General features: G+C 39.3%; 1 protein-coding gene across 1 annotated transcript in view; it reads right to left on the bottom strand.

Moving 5' to 3' along the window:
• Positions 1–1,392: 1,392 nt before the first annotated feature.
• LY75 (lymphocyte antigen 75) overlaps positions 1,393–26,806 on the bottom strand; it is a 53,520-nt gene continuing 28,106 nt past the window's right edge. The window contains exons 14-35 of the mRNA XM_009894655.1: positions 26,108–26,189; positions 25,458–25,529; positions 24,008–24,131; positions 23,147–23,182; positions 22,699–22,874; positions 21,527–21,591; positions 20,209–20,285; positions 18,925–19,061; positions 17,765–17,870; positions 15,628–15,788; positions 14,784–14,914; positions 12,016–12,247; positions 10,125–10,293; positions 8,822–8,983; positions 7,792–7,914; positions 7,172–7,366; positions 6,557–6,777; positions 5,246–5,420; positions 4,549–4,716; positions 3,155–3,277; positions 2,524–2,691; positions 1,393–1,577 (exon numbers count right to left, since the gene is read on the bottom strand). Of these exons, the coding sequence (XP_009892957.1) occupies positions 1,393–1,577; positions 2,524–2,691; positions 3,155–3,277; positions 4,549–4,716; positions 5,246–5,420; positions 6,557–6,777; positions 7,172–7,366; positions 7,792–7,914; positions 8,822–8,983; positions 10,125–10,293; positions 12,016–12,247; positions 14,784–14,914; positions 15,628–15,788; positions 17,765–17,870; positions 18,925–19,061; positions 20,209–20,285; positions 21,527–21,591; positions 22,699–22,874; positions 23,147–23,182; positions 24,008–24,131; positions 25,458–25,529; positions 26,108–26,189 (3,088 nt within the window). The remainder of the gene's footprint in view (positions 1,578–2,523; positions 2,692–3,154; positions 3,278–4,548; positions 4,717–5,245; positions 5,421–6,556; positions 6,778–7,171; positions 7,367–7,791; positions 7,915–8,821; positions 8,984–10,124; positions 10,294–12,015; positions 12,248–14,783; positions 14,915–15,627; positions 15,789–17,764; positions 17,871–18,924; positions 19,062–20,208; positions 20,286–21,526; positions 21,592–22,698; positions 22,875–23,146; positions 23,183–24,007; positions 24,132–25,457; positions 25,530–26,107; positions 26,190–26,806) is intronic.

Here is a 26,806-nt window from a genome sequence, read left to right as displayed (position 1 = left end):
TTAGATAGATCGTTATCTTGTTTCTTGGACAGATGACATATTTCACCTATAAAGTTAGGCACTTAACCCTAGTATAAATAAGAGTATAAGGGGAAGTATGTGTCAGGAGGATCTCCTTACAGAACAAGGAACACTGTCACTGCGACACTCCTGACCCTGGGTGTCACAGTGCAACAGGTCATGAAACGGAGCAGATCTCTTCTGTGTTTTGATCCAGAAGAAAATCGCTCAGGTCTAATTTCAGAGTAGATTGAAGACATAAGATAGAACTCGGTATGTCTTTCTCTAAATTACTACTCTAAGTGCAGGGTTTCTTATTTAATTAACGCTTAGGTGCAGATACTGATTTTTCCCTGTAAACATTCCTTCTATTTGTGCTTTTAAAACTTTGTGAAAGGAGCTGTGAAAAGAAACTGAACCATTTACTTAAAGAACAGTTATGTCATGGGATAAACCCTAACATTCATGCCTTTGCTCTAATAGGGCTGAGGCTTTTACGGTATCTTGAGTTCTGGCTGTATTTGCAGTTAGCCCTTAATTGGTATTTTTGTTAGCCACACCACCACCTTCAGGGGTAAGAGTAGTGATCCGCCAGCTTGCCACAGTCTCGAGCATCAAATATTCTATGTTTATTTAATTTACTCCTGGATGGCATGGGTTTAGCTCAGGGTATTCCCCGTAACTCTCTATTCAAAATGTACGTTCTACATTCCAAGGAAAATTCTTCTCTCACCACTATGGGGGTTTTGTGTGTCTTTGGCAGGGGAAATCACAAAACGATGTTCATCTACTGTAACAAGAAAATTTAAATTCTGGTTGGATGTGCATAAAAACTTGGTTGTCTGGTAACTTCCTTCTCCCCCGCTATGTCAAAATTTATAACTGCAGTTACGAAATCTGTTACACAAAGACAATTTGTCTCCTACTTTTCACCTTTGTGTTAGCTTCTACAGGGTAACCCAATGCTAGCAGCAAAACCTTTACAGCATACCGAAATGGTACCTCATTTGGCAGGAAGTTATTGATGGATAATTGTACAGAGTTATGGAATTCATGCTGCAATTTTAAGTGCATTCATTAAGGTGATGTTGCATGAAGTGCTGTTGGCATTAATTATTCCATTAAAAACTTTCCAGTAAAAAGAGAAAATACTGTAAATTAAAAAACATCACAGAACTCTAGAAACCTTGCACCTTAAATGGCTGAGGCCAAATGTAAATCATTACCACGGACTTGAATAAAAATTGCACTTGTATAAAAGACCAAAATTTAGCCCACATTAATAACCTTCTTATTACTTTTCCAAAAAGAAGTAATAAAACATCAAGTAGTTCATTCCTTATGGCTTCACACAGTGAAGTTCACGCTAAATTGCCGAGAAGGAACAGTTTCTCAATAGCTATCTTTTGTGAACACATCATCAGTTTCATCATCATTCATCCCTCTTTGGTAGCGTACTGAAGAGAAGGCACTCCAGTGAAGGCGCTTCTTTTTATAGAGATACCACACTAATCCGACGATGAAGACTAAGATAATTAGCAGGGCAAATGCTACGGCTACCCCAGTATGATTAGAACCTGTAACAGAACAAAACAAAACACAAATAGTTATTCTTTAAGAGTTTTGGTAAGAATATTTTCTCATGGGGTTGATGCTTAGGTAGCTATACACTAAGACTGCACATGTTTACTTGAAGTTAAGGCAAACTGCTTCATCATATCAATAGTTCTCACCACATGGCAAGTTAGGTTCCCATATGAGTCAGCATCTACTAGTTTATTTTGAGCATTCTGTTGGTAATTTCCTAATCATATTTAGGTTGGAAGGGATCTCTGGAGGTCAAAAAACCTAATAGCAAATGCTGCGCTCATTTCGAATGTTGTGTATTTCAGAAATGTTGTGAGTTTCTGGACTCTCTCGGAGCAGAAGGGAACTGTGCTTCCCTTGGACTGAAAAGATCTTGTTGAGGTCTTCCTTAGCAGGATGACGTTGAATCTGTTCCTGCATTTCCACTTCAGTGAAGATGTACACAAAAGCAGAAAGATTCCGCTACTTCTCAGGAACTTGTTTGCTTAACGCTCTGGTGACTGCTTTTTTTCGCAGACACAGCAGAGTATGAGGAAGTAACACGAGGCGGGAGTTTTTCCTGGAGCTGCAGGGCACCATTTTCAGAAGTGTTTCTGTTCCCACCTACACAGACTCACCCATGAGAGATACACTGTGGTAAGAAGCGATAGCAACTGCTCTATGCTCTCTTTCAAGTGGAAATTTCAGTTCTCTCCCTTACCCTTTAAGTGGAAAGTGAGAGCCGGGAGGAGTAAATTCCTAGAGAATTTGTCCCTGAATGCAATTTCATGGCAGAACAGCAACAGAGGGCTCTTGCTTAGGCAGCAGGACTTGACAGGTTCTTTGGTCAACTGCACTTCCACTATTTCAACACAGACTTTCCCCACCAAAAAAAGAACATCTTGAAAATAGTCACTACAAAATTAAGTCTCTGCAAAAAAATCAATGCTTCCGTACCTAAAGGGGCTTTACAAACCACTCTGCTTTGACTGCGACTGCAGTCGACTTTGGACCACGTGCCAGTTGTGGACAGGATAACACTGCATTTTTCATTGACTTCTGCCGTTCTGTTTTCCCAGTTGGCATAATGAACTGATGAGCCGTCGAGCCAGTTCAGGGACTGATCTGTTGGGGTAAAAACTTTGCTTAGTTTAGGTCACTGAAACATGCTGTAATGCTACACAATGTCATTCACAATCTATTGATTTCTTTACATTGCTAAAAAAATCAGAGCTCACGGACTATCCTGTATATTAAAAGCAATAAATATGAACACATCACTTTTAGCCCCACCTCTTTCCTTGATCTTTAGCCTTTGATGCATTTGCAGCTTAACTATTAGGCACCAATGGCAATGTTGGGGAAAACTAATTCCAGCAACTCCTGGCCATCTTAAATGTGCAAAAGGAGGAGACTTAAGCTACAATGAAGTCCAAAAGGCTTTATAATGCTAAATGCGGGATTCCAACCTCAGGCAGGAGTTACTGTAGGCTATCAACACTACAAAACTGTATTCTTATATGAGGATTTACACGTTTTTATTTACCACATGAAACCCTCCTGCTCATACATGGTTGCTACTTCTTACCTTTCGAGCTCTGAGCCAGGCCAAGCCATACGTTCTTGGTGATGAGATCGTTTTCCTTTATGTGTGTGCTCACAAATGCATTTTCTTCAGCATCTGCTATAGTCAGAAGGGTTGATGAGGGATCTAAGGGGAAGAGGAAACTGGTCAGAATCACAGCTTCAGAGATTTTTTTTCATTGTGCTTGTACTTTGAGTTTTCTGTGGGAACAATTATTATGGGAAAAGATTTGCTGATCTGGGTTTGCGAAATTAGCTTGAAGTAACCTGCAGAATAAAGACATAACCCCCCCATTTCCTAAAATACAGCATGTTATACAAAACTGTTTCAGATGACTGGTTATTTAAGCAGGTCATGCAAAATAAAATTAGAGTGAACTTACTGCAGCTGTGGACTACATACATGGATATGCCACATTCAGAATGATTAGTCTTGTCCGAGCAATAAGCCCTTCTCAAAAACACACTTGAACAAAAGTTCAACATTTTGCTGAGTCGTTACTTTCTAAATCAATCCCTCATTGTGCCTCAGGTTTTCATATACACTATTACAGCCACTAAGGAGTAAGAGGGAGGAAAGGGTATACTTTGGAAACAGGCTTAGAGTGTACCCACTCTTTACAAGTATATGCAAATATAAGCCAGAAGCTTCATTTAGAGAAAGATCCTTTTCTCTTTCAACTACCAGGTCAGGTAGGACTCAATAGAAGAAACTGCATCCAGGGCTGGGACTACTTGCACCTTTTCTTTTTCATCCTACATGGCGAATTCAACTTCACATTGTGAGATAATTCAATAAAAGAAAGTTATGACAATCACTAGCTTCTAAGCTAAGAAAGTGATTACAAATTCTGTAAGCGAGACTGCTTAACATCACCTTCCGCAATACAATTCCCCACATAGCTTATCAAAGAAGAGAGAAAATCCTTTAATTTGACATAAAAGTAAGTTTTTAGTGATATTATGTGCCTTAATAATTATCTATAAAGTACGTGCTTTGAACCATTTGACAGGTTAGCAAGCTCCCTGTTAGCAAGCAGCTAATGCAAGGATGTAATAAGAAAGCACTGCTAATAGCTCTGACTTCATAATAAAGTTAATTGTATGCAAATAAAATGGTTTCCTCCAAACTGTAAGCCTTACATTTCTGAATCCTCTACCAATGGCTCTCTGCATTTTACTTGCAGATATCCATGTGCCGTATCCAGATATCTGCAAATTGCAGAGTTTTATCAAAAACCTCAATCAGATGTTCAAAGACAAAGATTGCTGATACTTTTCCTAAGCTGAAAAGGTGAAGTATAACCAGCGTAGTTTTTTTGGTTGTTGGGCTTTTCTTCTTCGTTTCAAATAACGGACTAATTACAAGTAGTAACGTGATAAAGAGTCTAAACATACTCAGTTTCTGGCAGACTTTCTTAGCATCTTCCACATTATATACTGAAAAATTGTAGAACGCCATGTCAAATGCATAACAGTGATCCTTATACTGTATCCACTGTAGGGTACCACTAATTTGCGGGCATCCCGGAGCTCTGCTCACTTGCTTTGGCTGCAATTGTCTCTCTGCAAAGAAAACAAAAAAATTGAAGTTATTTCTGCTGCAGGAGTTTGTGCGTAGTCTCTTTGTAGTAAGAGAACACTAAGTATTATAAGGACTACTTCTCCTCCCAACAACCATGATTCAATTAGCTTACATTGCTTCTTCATGTGTCATAGACCAATTTATTTGAAAAAGAGCGTAAGACAAGTCTCAGAGGCACGAGAACCATTTTTTTCTTGCCTTTTAGGGGGTTTTGAAGTCTGCTGTATGTGTTTGATAAGGATTTCTATTCAGAAAAGATACATACAGTATGATATTCATATCGCAGGTGATCAAAAAGTGACCAGGATTAGTTTTTCATGACTGGAATAGAGAGAATTAATCTCCCTTAAGTATTAAAAAGTGTTTTATCGCTCCTGACAGACAACTCTTCTTAAAGAGTCATGTAGTTAATGTCATGTAGTGTTTCATCCTTCATCTCTAGTTCTAAATACAACATGTAAAGATAGAATACATAAGAAAACTACACAAAGTATTAAAAATAACACTTACTGTTTGGAGGGCTATAGCAGATGGCACCTTCAGCAACATTTGTACATTTTGTACGGTTCCAAGATCCTTTAGTATCCAACAGAACACAGTTCTCAGTAGTATTTGAGTTCTCTAACTCCCAAGGATAGTAGTCAAAGTCACTTCCATCTGACCATTCAAAATTAGCTTTACTTCCCTAATTAAAGAAAAAACCCACAACTTTTAAATCACAGCATATGGTTGTGGTTTAAATCTTGTCGGTCATTAGTAAGTCACGTAGCAATATTTATCCCTTGTAGAGTTTAAAATTAAAATGCAGGTGGCCTCATTTTCTAAATCCATACTAAATAAACGTACAACACAGTTCGTGTTTTCCAATCAATTCTTAACGCAGAAATCCTGCTTATTTGTGGGAACTGTGAAAGCGGTGTGGCATGTTTGTAAACCTGCAACGTGTCTTGTTTTATGCCGTGGGGAACGTTTTACTTAATTTCATCCTGCTGTATCATTTAAGCAGTCTGTTTTCCTTGCTAGGAACATTATTAGATAAAGTTGCAAACTGCTAAACTGTCGAGATGGTCTCCATGAGTAAAGCTGTCCAGCTCGGGAACGGTTTGCTGTGCTAGCAAACCTACTTCAGATACGCTGCTGGGAACCCATGACAATGAAAGGTGAAGTTGTGAGAAGCGGAGGGACCCATTTGGACCAAAGGACGGGCAGAGGTAGCAAAGGTACGCGTAGAAATCACACACCTCTCCCTGCAGAGGGGTATTGCTGCCAATGAACGACCATGGCCAGGTCTGGGGAGTAGGGTGGGGGGCCACAAGCTTTTGGCCCCAAGGTTAAGCAGAAAGAGGAGGAAGATCTGCAGCTGTCTCTTGCTATGCCTCCTGGCAGAAGGGATGCACAACTTGCTAGACAGCCAGTTCCCGAGCTGCCTTGGAGAGCCAGTCCTGACCTGGAGGAAACAGGCTCCGTCCAGCCTTGTCTGACTGTGTTTGCTAATGGAATCTGATCCTACAGAGGGCCATAAATCTGGAGCCTCTAAAGGCAGTGTTGCAAATCGCACTTCCTCGTGCCACCAGGCATTACGTGGGACCTTTATGTTATTTTAAGATTTCAAGGATTTGGAAAAACATCTCAGTGTGGCTACATACACTAAAATTTAATATACTTTAACATATGTTACATGTGGTTGAAAAAGAAGGTGATTTACTACATGGAATAGAAATTCCAAGAAACTGGAAAAAAAGCATGAGGAAACATTTCCTATCCTGTGCAGAAAATTATTTACAAGCTCTGTTACGGAGGTTACCAATAGTATATACTCACATCATGAATTGACAAGCCGAGCCACAGAGGATAGCCATCCTGCTTGACAATATCTTCTAGAAATAGCTGTTGTGATTCACTGTGTACACTTGCTAAATCGCTCCTATTGTGTTTGCATTCTCTCAACGCCTCATACCATGTCAACTTTTTCTGAAGGATCCTGTAAGTCCTGTTTCCATGTGGAATCGACTCAGGCAACGGAGGCTTGTGCTGTTGGGGTCCTAGTTCAAAGAATAAGATGACAACAAGTTTTGTGCACTTCCTTTGTGTTACTAGGAACATACAGAAAGCATTAAAATCCACCTATATCAATGTAACTCAAGCATTAAAAGTGTTCAGTACAGGCCACTGTATCAAGTAAGTCATCTTCTGCTACTTTGAAGATGGGGAGCAGTTGATGGAGGAGTACAGCAGACACGTTCCTCCTGATCAGAATATTCTAGCTGTGATGCACAGCCTGACCATAAAACCCCAGAAGCCCATGACAGCTGTGCCATGCATTTCACTGGGAGCAAAACCGAAGCCTTATCTAGCAGGTACTGCAGAACCAGGACTTAAATTTTGAACCCTCATCCAGCACTCCAATGCTACACATAAAGCTTCTCCACTACTTACCCCTTTCGATTTTACAGGCGAGAATACTGTACACGTTATAGTGATGAGCATGCCAACTCTGAGAATAATTATAAATATCCCAAAACCCATCAAGATTTACACCAGCAAAAAAACTGTTCTTCTTTATGTTCGGTCTTCCCAGCCTCCAGTTATTGTAAGTCAGATGAGTTTCATCATACCACTTCAGAACTTTATCTGTGGAAAACATTGCACATTTATTAAAACATTGGCATTATGTGTACAAATACCATTTAACTTTGAATATATTAATGACATTAGCAGATATTCACTTTGAAAAAAAATGCAGGGATACTCTAAGTTACTGTAAATCAATTCCATATACAGTATTAAATATGTTAGCACTACTCATCCAGGCCCTTTTAAGTCCTGCTTTCCAGGGAAATCAAATCTAGACTAAGCAGAACATAATGGATGTAATTATCACTCAAACAGAAAGCATGCCTGGTTATTTTTTTCTTGAAGATAAATATAAAGCATTATTATAGATTTGCATTCAGTTTCACTTTAGTTGTATACTGAAACACACAAGAAACATGCACTTAAAATGCTGCAAACTTTGTCTCCAATCCAGTTATTAAGAAAAGAACCTTAAATCTTACCACTGTCATCATAAATCACACCCAGCCAGACCCATGTAGCCAGACCGCTGAATGAATGAAGCTGTTCAGTAACGAAATTATTCTCTTCTTCATCTCGAACGCTCAGAACAAATGCTTCCGGGTCTGTTGAAAATTTTTTAAAATTAATTTCTTACAAATTCCCCTTTCAGTTACAAAAAAAATTAGGTCTCTTTTGCTATTATTGTTAATAATTATTACAGACAGGTCAAGAATGAGTAAAGGTTAGACCTTTATAACATAGTAACTAAGTGAACAGTGCGAAAACAATTTTCAAAGGTGTTCTCAACAGTGCTTCCCCTGCTTTTCTGGATAAATGAAAGACATGAACTCCAGAGATATTTGTGGGTTCTACTGTCACTTCAAGTTGTATATAGTAAAAATTCTCTGCACAGAACATAAAAATATTAGCAATCTTCCCTGATTTTCTTGAACAGTATTAAGAAAACAACTGAATTGAAATCAGTTAATGAAAAGATGCATGTCTGAAGTGCCATGAGCAACGGTTTAATAGGAGGGAAGCTGTTCCAAAGCTTACAATTTGTTCAGGACAGATAGGAAAAGCCCACGCGCTTTTCTGAATTGGACTATTCTCAGTCTGATTATTTTGTTCACCTAAGTGTTTCACGCAGCAAGGGGGGAAAAAACCCCCCATGAATTAAATGTGACTGTAAAGCCAAAAATGTTGCCAAGGGGACAACAATTACCCAACCTCTTTAAAATCTGCATGTTATAAAGAGAAAAAGACCCAAAGACAACCTTTCAATTTTTCAGAGCTCTCAGAATTCTTCGCTGTCTCTCTCTCAAATTCTACCCACGCTCTGGCACCTTTTATCAGAGTAGTGCAAGGGCAAACAGCATTTGGCAGCACAACGCCAATGCACATTCCCAAATGCTACAGCTTTTCTCATCACTCACTTTGCTGTCATTGTAAGGCAGTGACTCAGATCTAGAACTCATCTCCCTCGAGCTGATAAGTCCATAAATACCTGTAGTATGACAAAATACTTACTCATTTTCTTGCATAAATGATGAGCTTCTTGAGACTTCAGTTCTCTCCATCTATTTTTTGTTATCATAAAAGTGTAACAATTGTTTCTAAATGATACCCAGGGTGTATTTTTAATCTTATGTGGGCACTTCACTTGTGTAACTTGTTCTTTTTCAGTCTTCTCTAAAGAAGGGAAAGATGACACTCAGGACATGATTTAACAACAACATTTAAACTTACACATCAGAAAACACTTTCAGGTACAATTTAAAAACATGCAAGACAAATTAGGTATCATCCTCTAAATGTGTAACACATTGTTGCTTTCACTTTCCTCATAATGGGATTATCCTGGTCTCTAAATTGGAGAGACATGGATTCAACAGATGGACCACTCAGTGGATAAGGAACTGGCTGGACGGTCACATGCAAAGAGAGTGGAGACCAGTGATGAGTGGTGTTCCACAGGGGTCGGTACTGGAACCTGTGCTTTCAACATCTTTGCTGGTGACATGGACAGTGGGATCAAGTGCACCCTCAGCAAGTTTGCCGATGATACCAAGGTATCATGTGTGGCAAGGTAGACACACTGGAGGGAAGGGATGCCATCCAGGGGGACCTGGACAGGCTGGAGAGGTGGGCCCAAGCCAACCCCATGAAGTTCAACAAGGCCAAGAGCAAGGTCCTACATCTGGGTCAGGGCAATCCGAAGCACAAATACAGGCTCGGCAGAGAACAGATCAAGAGTAGCCCTGAGGAGGAGGACCTGGGGATGCTGACTGATGAGAAGCTCAACATGAGCTGGCAATGTGGAATTGCAGTCCAGAAAGCCAACCATATCTGGGGCTGCATCAGAAGAAGTGTGGCCAGCAGGTCAAGGGAGGTGATTCTTCCCCTCTACCCTACTCTCGTGACACCCCACCTGGAGTGCTGCGTCCAGCTCTGGAGCCCCCAACATAAGAAGGACATGGACCTGTTGGAGTGGGATCTTCTTCCATATGTAAGTGGGAGAGTTTAGTGTGCAACCATCTTACAGAAACACTGCAAAGGTAGAATCAGTTGACAATATGAAGGGTACAGTCTGGCCCAAGGCACCTGTGCTGAATTCATTTGTAAGGAACATGTGGATTAAGACCAAACAAGCGTATGCACCCCTATTTGAAGTTTGCTTCTTTTTTTCCTGGCATGCAAATCAGCCTGTCTGAGGAAATGTCATGTTAAAAAAAAAAAAATGTAGTTTTGAAGTTACAATCTGCAATTCTCAAACATTCTTCATAATAAAACAAAAATTCAGCTTTTATAAGTATTATGCTAGGATACCTACTTTCGGATACATAGCAAATAGCACCTCGATTTTCAGAGGAACAGTCAGAAGTTTTCCAGAAGCCATCAGTATCCAAAAACACACATTCTTCGCTTGTTTCTTCATCATCTTCAGACCAGCGACTAAAACTAACATGTTTTCCATCAAGCCAGCCATAATGTTTTCCACCCTAACATTGTATAAGTAAAAGGCATGAGTTTACATAGTAAAAAAATATTAGGAACAGAAAATGACATGGTAATATATTTACATTGCCTAGACATTTACAGTGTCTTCAGTGAGAACTCTAAGTGTTCCACTGCCCTCATGTTCTGATCTGGTCCTCACAATAAAAAAAATAAGTTTTGCAGTTGCAAAAATATGATTTAGCTGAAGTGGATGGCAAACTATCAAATGTTGATATTTAACTACTATGCTTATGGAAGAAGGCCTGGCAATGACATGTCCAAATTGCATCACTTGCACCTGTAAATCAATGGTGGATATAAATATCTGGTCTTGGAAAACTGATAATATCTGAAAATAAAGCCCAGTCTCAGCTACTCCACACTGAGTTGAAAATAACCCATTAAATACTAAACTGATTTAATAAAGCAGATGTGTTCCTGCCCTGGAGGATGCAGGATAAATAAGAAAAAACCTACATACAACAAGCACGCCATCCTTTAACAATCTTACATTTAGAGGTTTTATCCAGGAAATCCCCCTGCTGCTTTTTAATTTAACTTATCTTGTATCTTTCTCTTGTGTCTATAATTCCAGCACTGGAGTAACAAGTTCTGTTGACCAGTATCATTATAATTTCCTTTCATGTGACTTTTTAATTTTGCCCAAATAACAAAGTGTTGCAATAGTGAAAAGCTAGCGCATGCCTGAATTGTACGCAGCAAAATGAATCATTTGATCTTCACTTACAGATAAAGATTCAAAAGAGGAGCAAAAATAGGTTGTTCTGGTTTCCCCACGTTCACAAAGATTAAATGCCTTCCTTTAAAAAAACGTTCTTGATAAAGTATATACTAAAATTTCTATAATTCCCCCCAACTTTGCCTAGGATACTCAGTAGCCCATTACTGACATCGCAAGATCATAACACCACAGATGCTCAGAGAGCACCATCAGCCTTTTGTAGGAAAAGCACTCCTCAAACAAATTTTAGCTTTTTTCTTCCAATTATCTCAAGACTCATGGGCTTGACAAAAAAGACAAACCCTGGAGCAAGCCCAAGCCATTTCATTAACAGCTGAGAAACCTCTCAATCCACAATGAAGATCTTCAAGAGGTCCTCTGGCTAATAAAGGCAAAGCAGTACCTCCTGCATTGACTTTTCCAAAGATAAAACAAACAGGAGGAAAAAAGAAAAACCCACTAATCTGCCTCAGGGATGTCTCCTTCTAACTCAAAACACAGGCACAAATAACATGAAGTAACAACACAGTCTAAGTTCAGCTTTAGAAATGTATCTCCAGAAGCGTTCAATGATTCCTTCTGGATTTTATTTGCCACTTCTAGTTTCTCCCTTTTAAAACAGATTTTGGGTTGTCTTTCTAGAGTAGTACTGTAAACAGTGGCAATGATATTCATTAACAAAAGAGACAAAGCTGGTTCAGTGATATATATTGCTGCTACCCTACAACACATCCCACTTCATCCTATAATCTTTTAAAAGAATTGTCTCATCATCAATCCGTCCAGTGGAGTTCAACAACTATGTAACTTGGAGAACTGAAGATTTAGAACGTGGATCTTGAGACCTTCCAGATGGTTATCCCGAAATGAAAACAGTTACCCCAGAAACTAATTTTTCACTGCATTTCTCCATCCCAGTTTCCGTTTCACACAACTCTAAAAATTACCTTAAGCCACAGTCTGAGGGGAAAGTAAAACTTACATCTCTGCTGAAGAGTCCAATCCACAATGGATAATTACGAAGGGCAGCCTGAACAGCGAGAAAAGCCTGCTGGAACTGATCTGTGATGCTAACCAGCTGCATCTTGTTATTTATGCATGCAGCCATTGCATCATCCCAGGACAAATTCTTCAGAATTACCATGTAGTGAACATTTTGATAGCTCAGTGTTTCGTTAAGGACTGGCTCTGCCTGGTTATCAGCAGCTCCTATAGGCAAGAAAGAAATCCAGTTATTAGATGGGTAAACACTGGCATACATTTGAAACTCCCAATTTCTCTGTAACAAACAGAAAAATCTGTTTGAATTCTCCCTGGGGGAAAAATAAATAAATAATTCTTAGACCGTATACTATGCTAATAATTGTAGTTAGAAGCAAATATCTTTGACACTTTAAATAGAAAATATAGAAAAGGAAAAAAAATAAGAAGGATTATTTTGAGCCAATCTATTTTTATATATCCCTCTCTCAACTTAGGTTCACATCTTTTTATATTTGCTATTTTTAACTAACTGGCAAATAATGTTAAGAATCCTATTTATTGAACTGAAAACATATTCTAGAACTTTAATTAAAATACAAGAATGGGAGAGAGTGACTGCTCTCTGCTGCAATATAGCAACAGCCAAACTTGACTCATTTATCTCTGTGGAGCCTGTGGATTTATGCTTATGCGAATCTAATGAGCCACAAAACTTGTCTATGCAGATCTTACAGTGTACAGCACAGTCCCACAATTCCTTACTGCCATCCATGGTATAGTGGGAATTGATTTTGCCTCCACATGTGCTTAACTAATTGCAGAAAATCCACCTTGCATGGTGGGGGGGGTGTATAATTCACTATTTGTGCTCTAAGCACCGCGTGTTATCACAGTTATCAGCATCGTACTGAAGGCATACAGCTCAGCGATGCATAGCAACTGCAGCTAATAAAAGATGCAAACATTCCCATGGGCGGCAAATTAAAGCATGCAAACCTGGCAAGCCCAAAAATTTTATATACTACCAAAAATAAATTGGCTTTCCAAAAGGGAGTAAAGTCCTGAAATTTAAAATATCTCAAGCAGAAAAAGGCTCACTGAGAGGGAGGGGGAAAATTTAAAAATAGCAGTTTACAAACAAGAGGATATAAACGGCTGACTGATAGACCGACGAGGACATTTTCCAAAACACAAGAAGACAGAAACATAATATTAATTTGATATTTATACACAATTTACAGCTTTCAATAGATCAGAAAAGTGACAAGGCTGAAACAGATTGTTTGAAGTGGTTTGTGTCTGCTGCCAAATGCTTTCACTTAGTAAACAGCTACAAGAAAGAACCGTGGAACCAAGGGTGCCACCACACATCGAGGGGTACCAAAGTGGAAACGAGGCAGTAAGGAAAGTGTCCATTTCTGAAAGAAGTAATTCCTGATGATTAACATCTCAAGAAGTTCTGCAAATCACAATCATGCCAAGATTTCCAAGGAACCTGAATCATCTTTTTCCCTACGATAAAGCCCTGGGCAACCTGGACTCTCTCGTAGCTGTCCCTGCGCCCTGCTGAAGTCCCTTCCAGCCTGAATCACCCTTAGATCCCTAACACAATGATGATATAAGACCAGACCGTACCAGGACATATTCTCTGGTGGTCCAAAACCCCTTCTCATTATACCTTCTACAGCTGTGGCTAGAAAGAAGTGCTCAGTATTTTAGTCAGCCCAGACTAATATATTGATCTACACAGACATATGTCAACCTCCTATTAATAAAAATCCCCTTTTCAAATTTTTATGACTACATCTCTTCCGTCCAGACTTCTAATCTGGACACTTGGAATTTCTGAAATATTTGGCACTGAAATAAAAATTTTTTGTGTGTGTTAAACGGAGGGGGAAATCTCTTTGCCTATTTGAGAATGAAGAAGGTGGGTATATTCTTGGGTGCTCTGCACACCTGTTTGTGGGGGTTTTTTTTGTTTTGTTTTTTAGAAGATAGCATGTTAGTTACTTAAAAGAATTATTTACACAGAGGAACATACTCAGAAGTGGGTATGCTGAATGTTAGCTCATAGCAGCAATTAAATGCATATAATAGCTATATATGCGTTTGATCTGATTCCAGTAATTGGTGTCAACCAACCCACACGGCTACATCAGAATATTATTTTTAGTTCAGATTAAGAAAACCCACTCACACCAACAGATCTGTATGAAGCTAGGGAAAGCTGCATCACTCAAAATTAGCACTCCCCACGTACACCCTCAAGGTTTGCTCTGGGGAGACCGATTTCAACGTTAAGACTACATGATAACTCATATTCTGATAGTGCTAAAAAACAGAGGATGTGTTTAAGGAGGATGGAAATGTTGCGAGATTCCTTCCTAGGGCTTCTCACTTCCACAGTTCTGAAGAGGAAAAAGGTGTCACTTGCTTGACCCCTTAATGTATACGACCTCTGTATCTACAGAACATTAAAGGCCGTCTGCTGAAGTATGGTTCCACTGAAACCTCACAGAGTGTCTCAGGAAAATGGATTCCCTCTGAACTGGGCTATGAAAAACAAAAAGGGAAAATTCTCAACGGCTGATAGAAGAGGTCCCAGGTCATCCTCCACACACTGCTTTTCCAAAGTTTACGAGCTCAGTTTCTACAAGAATCTTGCTCTTCAAGTGCAACAATTTCCATGCATTAAGAGGTCTCCTGGCACACACATCTTAACTGCAAACTCTGGCTGTAATTTATTTTAACTCTTCAGACTTACCTATAAGCCGCTGGCATATACCCAAGAAGTGCCTGTCAGCACAAGCAGTGAAATTCCATGTTCCAACATACTGTGATTTGGGATCATTGAGGATTACACCGCACTGATTGTTAAATTCTTCATCAAAAAGCTGAAAACCAGAAATATGCTTATCAGACTCAAATAAGGCATAAACATACTTGCATAGAGAAGGTGAAGTAACACGAGGCTCGGAGAACCTGAGCTGTCTGAACTTGTTTAAGAAGTTTCAAAGGAGTGGTGCAATGCAGCTTACCCATTTTACAAACACTATCAGGTGTCTGGACTCAAAAAGAATTCATAAAGTTAAATGCAGGGGAGAATATTAAATGAAATGATTTAACGCTTAAAATAAATCTCGTCTGTAGGTGTGATTTGATTAAATTTATTATGCTTCACCTCGGGCAGAGCAGCGAGCAAAACACCAATGTATAATGGTTTATAGATGCATTCTTAGTGTAACGGAACCAAGTACTATTGGTGACATCTTTTTGATGACTGTTTCCATGTAGTCTTTAAGTTACAAATAGAAGTTCCAGAAGAGTCACTACACAGTTTTTTTTTTTCTCTGATTTCTTCCTTCACCCTTCAGTGTTTCATATCTCAGTTCAGAAATTGTCATCCAAATAAAGGTAAACAGAACTCCAATACTGTCAGTCCCCTTGCTTGCCAATTAAAACCACTAACTGGGGGATATGGTCTGTTAACAAATTTTTTGGCGCTCCGCCCTCCCCCCCCCCCCCTCACCGACACATCGCTCAGATTCTTTCAGTATTCCATGTTTCATTATTAAATAGCCAAGAGAAGTCACAAGTCAGAACTTACATCCAGTGGAATTTTCCTTAATCGTCCTGTCAGGAGTGGGTGAAAGTTACTATACAGCAGTCTACTGTCATCTATCCATTTGTTTTCCCTTGTGCTGAACAGAAACTGCAAACCAATCCAAATATCTTTCGGCATACCGGGAAGCAAGGACGTTATATAATCTGTTGAGCAGAACAGTCAATGTACATATTGTGGTTCAGACAACAACAGTAAACAGCTGAAAAAACACTTTGCATAAATAAGATAATGCAACCCCCGTTTGTATTAACTTAATTTTCCCAGCACTTTGCGATTGCCAAACGCTTATCAGCCCTTCCTTCCCTAGATAACACCTTTCACGCTGATTCTGTCTGAAAGGAGCAGACTATTGGTATTTGTCCTCCAAATTCTCATCTGAGGAGCAGGTAGTGGATTTAACCTGTTTCGCTGCCCACTACCTTGTATTCTTGCACTTCCATCCAAATTTCAGAAGCTGCTTTTCCACAGGTCTGCAAGATCTTCTGTTGTCTCCCTGAAGAGATAACGGAAGCGCTCCCTCCTGCCCTCTCTCAATTGATGGAGGAGGTCTTATCTCCCATCTTCCTCCCCTACTGATGTACACCGTAAATCAGAATCATTTCTTGGACTCTGGCGGTGTTTGCCCACCCCACCATCAAAGAAAGCAGGACAGGATAAAGAAGTCAGGTTTATTTGCGAAAAAAAACCCAAACAAACAAAAATCCAGCCAGGAAAACCTTAAATGAGACCCCTCTCAATGAGCATTCTGGCATGAAACAATGGGCTTCGGTAACCCCTCAGGCACCAAAGGCATTCACTGAGCACTTGTCTAGATTAGGAAGACAAATTGAAGCTACGTAATTAGCTACTGCCGACATGTCTTAACTATTGGCCACATGCCAGACTAGCCGCAGCCTATTTTCTGAGCTAGACAAAGCCATTGCGTATTTACATGTCAGAGCTATCCGGCCAACTAATGCCACTGGGAAGAGGAGAAGCAGCCTACAGAGAGGGGTGTGCTTCTTTAAGAGGACTGTGCCTTCTTTCCCTATAGGTGGGAAAGAAAAACAAACACAAACCAATAACAAACACTTCCATATGCACCAAACCAGACTATGTAAACATTTCAGAAGGGCTCTGCTTCTGCAACCTTAAAAGCATCCAAAACCAAGCAGGTCTCACATGTATATTCCTGTATGGTTACAACCCTATTCCTCCTCAAAACCAGCAGTGAAAAAAAAATTACCATTCAGCTGCTGCCTGCAGGTACACTAGTGGCCCTCCTAGTCCACTCTCCAAAATCCATTTGGCAAGAGGTTATTTGCTTATAAAGAAAATAGGCACTGCGCACACTGCAGAATTCAAAGGAGCTACTTTAGCTATATCTGCAGAGAACTGTTAGTTATTCACAAGAATACAGGCGCAGATACGGCTGTCTCATTCAGCAGTTTGGCACTGAACACCACTTGCAGCCAATGTGAACACATTTCTTTCTCGCTGCGTTGACCTCAATGACTCTAGTTTGTATGACAGCTGAGAGGCAGGTCCCAAAGGTGGAACCACTCCGTTTTGCAGTCCCTTTGCCTTCCACCCTCCTACCCGTGTCCTGCAGAGCTCACAGGTGGTCGGTTTAGACACAATGCCGTATCAAACTGCTCAGCACACTCAGACACGGAGGGTCCGATGTGCTCCAGTGGGCATCGTCTTTGCCATCTCGTCCCCACGCAGATGGCTGTGCTTGTCTTGAAACAGCTCCCAAGGTGGTTTTCACAGTGCAAAGTCTACAGTGTCAGTTATGTTTTAACTTGCAAAACAAAATACAGGAATGCTCCATTCAGTGGTGACTTCTATCCTCAACCCTTAATGCAAGGTTTGAGAAATTTTTCTTTTTATAACAGGTTAAGATCATACAGAGAAACTGCTCTTCAAACTGGCTCAAACGTTTGCTGACTGCATTTCCATGTTACGTTCGCAGCGATGCAAACCAGAAATCACATATTTAACTGGTCTTGGATTTTGAGAATGCTCCCAGTATGCCTGTAGGTAACTAAGTGATTTTATGCTCGAGTTCTTAAGCAGAACTATGCTGAATTTGGAAGAGAAGCTGCATATTAAAAGTGCCCCCAGTTCAGCACCGTACCTTGCTCAGCTTGATTTGAGATAGATGGAAGAGAGCCTCCAAAAGTTACGCACTTTTCATTAGCAGCATTAAATGTTAAATATTCGCGTTTCATCTTTAGAAAACACTGCAAAATAAACACAATGAAACTGATTTTCATCACAGCATTGCTTTCTATGAAATAACTTGTAAGAAAAGGTTTGTAAACCAACCCTAAAAACTCACTTCTCATTTCCTGCAATAAAACACCATTATTTTTCTCAGAAAGCAAGGGAACTGATAGTAGCTGCATGTGTTTCTTATTCGATTCAACAGAATATAATATAAAATGATGAATAATCCCACTGAATAACTCCTCATTCACTGAGGATTGGAATTCAGTAATTTTTAACTGGCTACACCAGGATCATGTACTGTTTTAAGAATGAGAATTCACACACGAACTCTGAAGTCAGACAGGGTTAGGCCAGGAACCTGCATTGTAATGCGTTATCTTTTGGGAGAAACTACATGGGAACTCTAAAGCTATATTCTGCAATGATGTGAAGTAAATTCGCAAACCTTGGCACAATGCAACGTGCAGATTTGATGCAGGTTCCTTCTTATGTACAGAATAATGGCGGGCCAAATAACAGGAATGAGTCTCACTAAGATTTAAGATGACTGCCTTAAAACATCGTACTGAGAGATACTATAGTATGGCTTGACCTCTGTTGGTTCATTCTGAAAAGCTGCTTCTATTGCTTAAGTGAGTTCAGTCCTTAAGGCAACTTAGGGAGCCAAGTGTCTGCCGGCTTGCTGCCCCCCTGTGATTAACTCAGCAGGAGAATGAAGACGCTTCTGCCACAGAAACCTCATCCTCTCCCTTTCTAGTCCTTCTCTTCTTTCAAAGCAGAGCCCAAGATTAGACAATACAACCAACGTTCTTGGACCTAAACGTGTGGTGATGGGAAAGCAAAAAACCTGAAATTTACTGCTTGGCAATTAAGAAACTATCAATCCTGAATAAGGGACAGAGAAGGGGGAGAGATTATTTTAATCACTGCATGTAATTTTCAAAAGCCACCTCCCAGTCCACTCCTAAACAGAGAAGCTTCTTCCTCACCTCTTTCAGCAGGGCACTCCATCTTACTGGACTATGAAAAATAGGTAAGGGTCATTGCTCTGTATTATCTCCGTACCTTATTCCGGAACTGATGCCAACCTTTAGGGCAAACTTCTCCGACTGGTCGGTAACTGGGATCATGTTTCTCTAGTAAGGAGGCATTATTTTTTTCACAGATGAAGGGCAGTTTCACGTTACAGTTAACTGGGTAATCTGCAGAAATATAAATTTTAAAAACCAGTTACAGTAATGCCCATCATGCTCCAGTTGTCGCCCATACTTTATGACATGACAAAGACCAATTTGAAGTGAAGTCCTTTTCAGCACAACCACAGCGAAGTATTATGAAATCTAAACCATTAAAAGTAACAGCAGAGCCAAAGAAACATACACGATTTCTATCAGACACTAATACAATTTCCCTCAAAATCCAGAGTCTGATCCCTTGCTTCCAGTCATACACGTCATACAGGCAGAAGCAGAGGAAACTTCAAACAGGAAAATCACAAAATACGAAGATTTTGAATATGAGGACTAATCTCATATTCTGGCATCGGGGGGGTGTGACCTAAAGGTCATTAAAGCCAAAAAGGAATCCTTTAACACCCATATGGAGAGCATCTGATATGTACTGCTTTACGTGACTCCTACAGTAACTGGACCGGCTTCCTAGTCAAGAGCAATTTTTGGCTAATAGCGATGAAAACAGGTCAGCAACACACAACAGAATAGTGAGCTTTAAAGTGGAAATGGGAGTAGACAGGAGGAACTAATTGTTCTCCAGGGGTTATACATTTTCCTCAATACAAAACAGTGTTTAAAAAAGGAAATATGAAGCTTCAAGTACCACCAGGTGGCATTTCCATTACTTTGTGTACCTCTTCCAGTATGACTCCACTACTTGATGAAATTTGCATCTCCAGATGCATATGTGGTTCCAAGAATTCAGTCAAGCTCCTCTAACTAACACTACTCTAAGACTTAACCTCCAGAGCTCAGAGTATGTAGCATAAACGCATAAAGGTAACCACCAAAACCAGATTTCACCTGATCAATTTATGTTGCAAAAAGAGTGACTATCAATCACAAGAAACTGTCATCTGAATTCAGGTTTGCCTCTGGTCATCAAGAAATATTATCATGGCTTCTACCATAAGGAAGAAATAAATGATTCAAAATTCAATCAGATGATCGTCAAGAAGCTACTCACTCCTAATTCAATATGAGTTTACATTGAATATAAGAGTTTGGGCAGATCTGTAATTACATTTTTGGGGGGGTTTTTTTGGTGTTTTTTTTTTTTTTTTTTTTATAAATATAATAATGACAGAGAAGGATGAAAAAATAAAGCCAACCTTACCTCTATACCAGTTCTTTCTAGAAACATACCAGCAATCCCTCAGGAATCGATCATGGAAGCGTGAAAATAACTGTAAACTGGATACAAACATTTCAGAGTCAATCTCCAATCCAATGGGATCTTCAAGTGGAAACTCTGATAGCAACAGAGCCAGTGCAAACAAAAATTTGGGCTGGTAACTGTTTCTAGGAGATGCCCTACAACACTGGAAAGGACAGAGGGGGGAAAAACTAGACAAGGAACAAATATGTGGTAGGTTCAGTAGTTATGTACCTTGCCCAAATTAACTGATTTGAGATGTGCAGAACGAGGGTAGGAGGTTATCTATCACCATGCTACAATCGCTGGCACGTTGTCAGGACAAGTGAGGAGAATGGGCAATAGCCCCTGTTTCATTGCCAAAGCAGTATATTGCTACAGTGCTTTGGCAAGTGAAGAATTTTCCTTGTAAGAAGCCTGTGATCCTTTGCTGCAGCCATGAACGGCACGATGCAATGTTTGCTCTGAGTCATCTCAGCTCTACAGGGCTATACGATAAGGCCTCCAAGATTTTGGCACTACCTAACTGGAAGAGTGATGTCTTAAACCAGTTCCAGATTGCCTGGTTTCATGTATTTCTCAGCTGCCCTCAGACAGGGTTTTTTTTCAGATTTTTTTTTTTTCCAGTTCCCCAATTTTTAACAGAACACAGAAGTGAGCTTAAAAATCCATTAAAAGCATTTTAAAGATCAATGGAATACATTAGCTATGAGGACCACAGATTTCAAGGATTCACATGACAAGACTAAGATGTCAAAGCCCAACAACCTGAAATTTAGAGGCTCTGAGTCACACAAGAAACGCATTATGAATTTAGTTATTACTGTTAATTTGAATTAAATTTTTGATGTTGATAATGCTTGTAGTGGGAATGGAACTCAGAATTCGGCAGCTAATGAAAATATTTCAACAATATTTTTAAATAGACCCACTTTCTAGTTGTACACACATACTGTCTTAACCACTATTTGCTTTGACTGAGCACTGCACAGTTCTACTCTCTGTTTTAGGTACTCTACCAGCTGAGTTTAGGATGGCAAGAACTGGTGAGGTACGTGTGAACAAAGGCAGAGAACAGTGGTCACTGACTAATGCCATATTGTTTTCTATCTTAGTTTAAATTATTTACGTTACTTCTTGGGGATGATACAGAAGAAGTAATGTTTTACAAATTTGGGGACAAAATATTTCCCTTTGGAAACTATTCTAGTTAACTATATTCCTAAAAAGCACATCAGAAAAAGCTTACAATAAAGCATCCCATAATTATTCTACATACGGTGAATGATAGCTGTAGCCATAATCAATAAACTTCAGCCACCACTTCTGTTCGCTGTCCGATAACTGTGGAAATAAAGAACAAAAAACCCAGTATTTTACAACCCATAGAGAAAGAGCTCCAGACTCTACCAAGGATAAATCAATGACAAAATTAATTTTGATTTTAAACATTTCTAAAATGTGTAGGGATTACATTCTTCAGCAATAGGAAAGGATACAGTTTGAGACAGATATGCTAAGTAGATGGACCCCTGCACCTACTAGAAAAAAAAAGCCCACATTTTCCACTCTGCTGGATAAAGCTACAGGAAATCTTGCAGCACTGTCCTACGTGTGTGCATCATTCCCACAAAATTCATAGCAGGAACTCTACCAGACAACCAGGACATAGCTGCAAGCTGCCTAAAGCTGATGTTGCTCCTTTCTTCTTCAGAATAATGCTGTTCCTCCAGCAGACAGCCTAACAACAAGTAGTTCATGAAAAGACTATAGAGATTTAGCAGGTCAAATCCTTGATTTCTCCTGCGTTGTAATTTCTCCTTGCAGATAACTTCTTGTCAGGAGAAATTTCATGAAGAGCACCTGGAAGCTGCTAATTTCAGAAGGTATTGTTGTCTCACGAGCAGTAGCACTGAAGAAAGGCAGTAACAGAGGTGCTCAAACTTGAAATGTTTCTGAAACTTGGAATGTTTTGGTAAGATTCCTTAAAAGAATGCACGTTCATGCTATGAACACCACAAACCCCTTTCAGTAAAGGCTATCAGACAACCAACGCATTTCTAATTAAATTCTCTCATCAGGTGAAACATGATGTGCTGTCCCATGCATAAAACTAAGAACTGGCACAACTGTTAGTGAAGTATTTGCAGACAATGGGATGCTTACATGGTGGTCCTGTTATGACACTTTCTCTCCATTTGGAGGTGAGGGTTTTTTTTTCCCCCATGTTGTTAAGGCTACTTTTAAATTAAAAAAAAAAATTCTTTTACAAGACCGTCATTAAAATAATGCTCTTTCGACTCATCTTTTCCTTGTAAGTAGGATTAAAAACTATTAAGGCCAACAGGAAAAGAAAGAAATTAAGCATTAACATTTTCTTATATTGGAAAAACTGACGAGAAAATTTCCCTAAAAGGGAAAGTATCCATTAGACAGATTACACCTCCTTACCTTTTCTATTTGAGATAGTATTGTCCTGAGTTTTGGGTAAGAATCCACAGAGGCTAAATCACTATCATTTTTTTGACAGTAGAAAACAGCTTCCTGGAAGCTCAGGTTTTTATCTGGTACAAACCACAGCTCAGCTCCATCAACAACAAGTGGGGCTCCATGAATTCCAATTTCATCTATGCAGAAGAAATATCACACACGTAAGAAATAAGTTCTGAAAAACTCAGCCTTTTGTTTTCTGAATGTAATGAGAAATTTCAGATTGACACTGGGAAGAACCAACACTCCTTCTTGCATTCTGAGCTCCCAGATTCTAATTCTATCAGTCACGACCTTTGCTGGTATCAAACAGGTATTTACAGTAGTAATGTAACAAAACTAAGGAAAGATGTAGAGTATTAACAACTATATAGACAGAGCAGAAGAATACGCAAGTAAGTGCATTTACCTGGTATGTACCACTCAGGTGTCTTTGGAGTGCTACCTGTCCAGAGAAAAAAAAAGGAACAGACACTTCAAGTTCACCTTTTAACAAGACTGTGGTCACCAATAACGGACTTGATGTATACTACTCATGCTTTTAATAATTTAAAATAAGGTTTAATAGTTTAAAATAAGCTCACGTAAAACTCATGGGAGTTTTGCATACCTCGGTCTTAAACAACGGGGGCATTTTTTCTCCCAAGCGCAATACAAGCATCAAAGTAGTATATCCACCCGTATCTCCCCACAACAAAAGGTTTCAACCCCTGAAATGCCTTTTAATGAACAAACAAAACGTAAAAGCCCATTGGGTTACAGCACTTTTCACTCTGCATGGAAAAAACCTGGATCTCTGCAGATACGCCATGCCGTTCTTACATATTCCCACTCCTCATCTTGCTACAACGAGGAGTTAGTACTCCAGTTTGACCAGAAGGCGGCTAATTCACCTAAGGCTGAAGCAAACTGTACACCCAAGAAGTCTGCGGTCAGACATCCGAAAGAGTAAATGAAGTCCACAAATGCTGCAACTCGGTGGGTTTTATCACCTCGCCTAACAAAAAGCCACTTCTCACTTCACAGGACAAGAAAGAATATGGCAGCAGTGATACTGCATCCTCCTCATGGTCATTTTCTGATGTATCTTTGAATATTCTAAGTGCACATCTGTTTGTGTGTGACATAGGTGAGAGACCTCTTAACAGCTCAGAAAGGAAACGATAAAAATATTGTTTGCAAAGTTTCTGTTACTCGGCAATAATGACAAGTCAGTGGTAATAAATAATACACTATTTTATAGGATTAAATGGATGTAATTGGAGTTTACCTTTTGTTATCTGACAGACCCATTCAAGTTTAGCTTCGCAATCAAAAGGCTTAAAGTAATAATCCAGGTCTCTGCCTTCATGGAAATAAAATCTCCAAAATGATCTTCGTGAAAACTGAGAGGTCTGTATAAAAGTGGAAACAGAGAACGGAGTTAGCATGAAACGAGAAATGAAACTGTTTTAAAAAGGTACTTTGGCAAAGTCAATATATTTTACTATGGTTTTAGTCCCACAACTTATTTTGCCGAAAATGAGCAGATACCACTGTAACTCTTCAGCAACAATTCTCCATGGTAGCCAAGTTTGTGAAGCAATGAGGGAAAGGACTTAAGCCAGTCTACATACAAAAGTCTCTTCTTGCAACGTTTCTTTGCTTTTTTGTAGTACAAAGGACCTCATCGATGCTTATTATGATCTGTTGCCCTGAAACAATTGTCATTTCTGCTCAGAAGCAGCAACCATCTGAACTGGCACAGAAATAATCTTTCTTATTTAAGATTATTTCTCACAATCAAGCTTAAAATCTGACTTCACTCTTGCCGATCCCTCCAATAAGGAGAATTTTTTTATCATTCGCAGTGTCCCCTACAAACTTCTCTTGTCTAAAATTTTTAGTAGCTTAATGCTGGCAGATTCTGGGCCTGGGGTCACCAACACAGGAGAGGAGAGCGAGTGGAAATGGCTGTGAACGGAAGCAAAGGGATGCAACTATCCTTTCCTTCAGTAAATCCTAAAAGCAGAGGTCCTTCTAATTACGTTAAAAGAAAGGATGGTATTGCAATGATCTTATAAGAAGTCAGGTAATGCTTCAGGAAAGTTAAAGGCCATTTTAAAACTCATGCCATCAAGACTAAATTAAGCAATGAAGAACATAATCAGGAATTAAGTAGAGGCCTGACATTTTGAATTAGAAACTGACAAAGCACTTAAGGGCTATTTCCCAAGTAAACAAGGAAACACGCACAATAAACACAGACGCACACTTTATCAGGGCTACGGCATTCTCCTACTTTAGGTTTCAAATGTTTTCTTAATTTGCAGTTCAGAAAAACTAATCTAGATTTTAGAAGTTACTGGTAGGGCTCTGTTTGCTCTTTTGTTTCAGACTCCATGTTACATCCTCCTTAAGTGTTATGTGTAATATAAAGGAGATGAATAGTACAGCATTATGCAATAAAGAATAGCATTGTTACTAAAATATTTTGTAGTTCAAAAGAAGTCTTATGAAAGGTTACCATTAGCACAGCACTTGGTTCATGAAAAGCTGCTTGAATAAGAGAAAATTTATAATAGGTGTAGATTGATAAAGGGAACATGAGCAACTTTTTCACTATGCAAAGAAATCATCTCAGCAGTCAACCTAAATTCAATATAAGGTGGCAAAAGTATTTTTTCCGAGTACTTCCACGTAAAATTATGTATGCTGTTACTAAAAACCTTGAAACTGACCTTCAATGCAACACAGTCTCTTGTATCATATTCATCTTCCAGATAATCAAGTGGCATAACAATACTAGTTACCTACAAGACCGACAGGATGAAAGAATCGTTATTTTATGACTATTTGTGCTATGGTAGTCCCCAGAGATAACCATTCAAATCTGAGATCCCGTTATGTTTATCACTATTAAAATATGTGTTCAATGGCAGTTACTGGTTCAATTTTGAGCCTGCGTACCTGTTATTATGGGGGAAGAGAGGGAAAGAACTCACAATTTCAGGCAAATAAATCAGTTACAGCGAGGAAGATACTTTTTGGAGAAGTGTGACATATCAAGGAGATGAACTAGTAAACGCTCCCCTCTGTTGTGACATGAAGACATCTTGTTCTCTCCACCAGTTCTTAGATGTTTACTACTATATTTCTGTTAAAATATTTTAATGCAACAGAGACAGAAATCAGGTTAACCTTAATTAAGATATGTTTTTAATTGGAAATCTGCCTGGATGGCAGCTCTTAAGTGCACAATCTTTTCTGAATTATTCATCTGTTGAAGGACCTGCCATATTTTAATTAAAATATTTAATAATTTACTTTCCATCTAGTCCAAGCTGAAACAAATCAGGACATGACGTTTGCTGGTTAAAAGTTAACTTACGGGTTTATCATCACTCCATTGCCAAGTTCCCAAAGAATCTGGACTCCTCTTATTCATTCCAATCCATACCCATCTGTCATTGCTGTAAATAAACAAGATAAAATCTTAAGCCAAGTATACAGTTCAGCTCATTTAAAAGAAAGACTGACCTATGTCATGGCATTACTTAGGATCCAGACGCAAAACCAAAGGTTAACTACTGCAAGTTGTAGCAGTTCAAAGAGAAAACAGGCACAAGGGCTAGGACATCTTCTGCACTTTTCTTTAAGATCTGTAGGTTGCCTTTCCCTGACCACAGAGAAAACTAACTAAATCAGATAATTCCTTTGTTTGCCGCATCACCACTTCACCAGTTGCCACTTGATAGAAAGGTCTCCTTTCTACACTTTTCTTCCAGAATCACAGACACAGCGTTTATTTGGCTCGCTTCTCTTTCTCTTGTCCATCTCAGGTCATCTCCCTCTACAGTATCAGCTCAAATACACTCTTCAAGCTACATGAAAACTTCTACTCATACAGAATAACTGGCTTTATATTTCCTTTAAGTTTGTCACTGATATAAACAAACCAACCATAGGCCATATTTCGATTATGCACCTTCATAAGAGAGGCACAGACATAAATGAGCACATAATACCACTGTCTCCAATGCTTGCATAAAAGAATGGCAAGAGAAAGTTTACTCCATCTTACAGGATT

The sequence above is a fragment of the Charadrius vociferus genome, unplaced genomic scaffold (genome assembly GCF_000708025.1).
Source record: "Charadrius vociferus isolate BGI_N301 unplaced genomic scaffold, ASM70802v2 scaffold161, whole genome shotgun sequence".
NCBI lineage: Eukaryota > Metazoa > Chordata > Aves > Charadriiformes > Charadriidae > Charadrius > Charadrius vociferus.
This window is presented reverse-complemented; position numbering and strand designations above follow the sequence as displayed.